At 35.9% G+C, this 1,469-nt stretch overlaps 1 protein-coding gene across 1 annotated transcript in view; it reads right to left on the reverse strand.

The window, feature by feature from the left end:
* LOC107577238 (ryanodine receptor 3-like) overlaps positions 1-649 on the reverse strand; it is a gene marked incomplete at both ends in the record, with an annotated part of 11,881 nt that extends 11,232 nt beyond the window's left edge. Inside the window, one exon of the mRNA XM_016263338.1 lies at positions 475-649. Coding sequence (XP_016118824.1) covers positions 475-649 — 175 coding nt within the window. The remainder of the gene's footprint in view (positions 1-474) is intronic.
* Positions 650-1,469: the final 820 nt, after the last annotated feature.

The following is a 1,469-nucleotide window of genomic DNA, read 5'->3' on the forward strand; positions in this document are numbered from 1 at the left end:
TCAAATTCAAATGTTATGTGTGATTAATCAATTACAGAAAAATGTGCAATTAATTAGCTAATTGTTTTTAATCGATTAACAGCATCTATACACATCTATACACACACACATATATATACTGTATATACACATTAGTGGTGTCAAAATTAGCACGTTAACGCAGGCGATTAATTTCTTCAGTTTAACACGTAAAAAATATTTAACGCCGTTATATATTTATGTGTATATAAGCTTTATTAGCTTTTTTTTACACTAGCGTACAGATGCACCAAAGGTTTGTTTTCAGGGTCATTAAGGCATTGAAATCAGATCAGATGAAGTTCTCTTACCAAGTGATGCTGTGTGTGTTTTACAATACTTGTGTTTTAGACGGATGTATGCACGTATTGTATGCATATTTTACTATAAAGCACTTTGGATCAACTACAGGTGTGTAAAACTTGGTCTCTATGAATAAAGCTCGACTTGACTAACCGTCGTCAATGTCAAAGTCGGCGAAGCACAGCTCAGAGCCCTTGTTGGTGATCAGGATTTCTCCGTTCAGGGTGAAGATCATGGATTTGTCCTCCAAGTTGATCATACAACCCACAACATCCCCGGCGTGCCAGCAGCGGCCGAACAGACGGCTGCCCGTGTGGAGCCGATGACCCTGAGAAGCACAGACGCCTTCAGATCAGTGTAGAAACACAAAAGGTCATCGGACCGGATCAGATCGATATCAAAATAGATAGATGCTACATGCTAATAGTGATTAAAAAAAAATACAGGTAGTTGCTGAAACATGATTAAAATAATCTCAAATGTGCTAGCATAATGCTAACAATATACTATATCATGTTAACATCATCTAGCTAAGTGTTAAAACATGCTAAACATGTTGGGATCGCCTAGCTAAGTGCTAAGACAATGCTAATAGCACGCTATATCATGCTAATGACACGTTAACCAACATGCATAACGGTAAACATAATAGTATCTTGATAAAAACATGCTAATGCTAGCATCATGCTAATCATGTTAGCATCTTGTTAAAAACATGCTAGCAACATGCTAATCATGCTTACTACGTGCTAATCATGTTAGCATGTTTCTAGCATCATGTTAACATCTTGTTAAAAATGCTAGCAACATGCTAATCATGATAACTACATGTTTACAAAATGCTAATCATGTTAGCATGTTTCTAGCATCAAGCTAGTCATGTTAACATCTTGTTAGAATATGTTAGTATTATGCTAACAACATGCTAATCATGTTAACATGTTTGCTAACAAAATGTTACAAAATTAGCATGATGCTAACACGATTAGGATTACTAATAGTGCCTAGTGCCGAGTTTTGCCACTCACATTTTCTATTTACATAGTCGTTTATCCCTGTATATATGAACGAGTCAAAAGTAGTTTCTAACAGCTGCATGTACAGCAGTGTTAATTTCGTTGACGAATAATTTTCGTCATAATGTTCGT

Source organism: Sinocyclocheilus grahami, unplaced genomic scaffold (assembly GCF_001515645.1).
Source record: "Sinocyclocheilus grahami isolate Dianchi unplaced genomic scaffold, SAMN03320097.WGS_v1.1 scaffold5508.1, whole genome shotgun sequence".
NCBI lineage: Eukaryota > Metazoa > Chordata > Actinopteri > Cypriniformes > Cyprinidae > Sinocyclocheilus > Sinocyclocheilus grahami.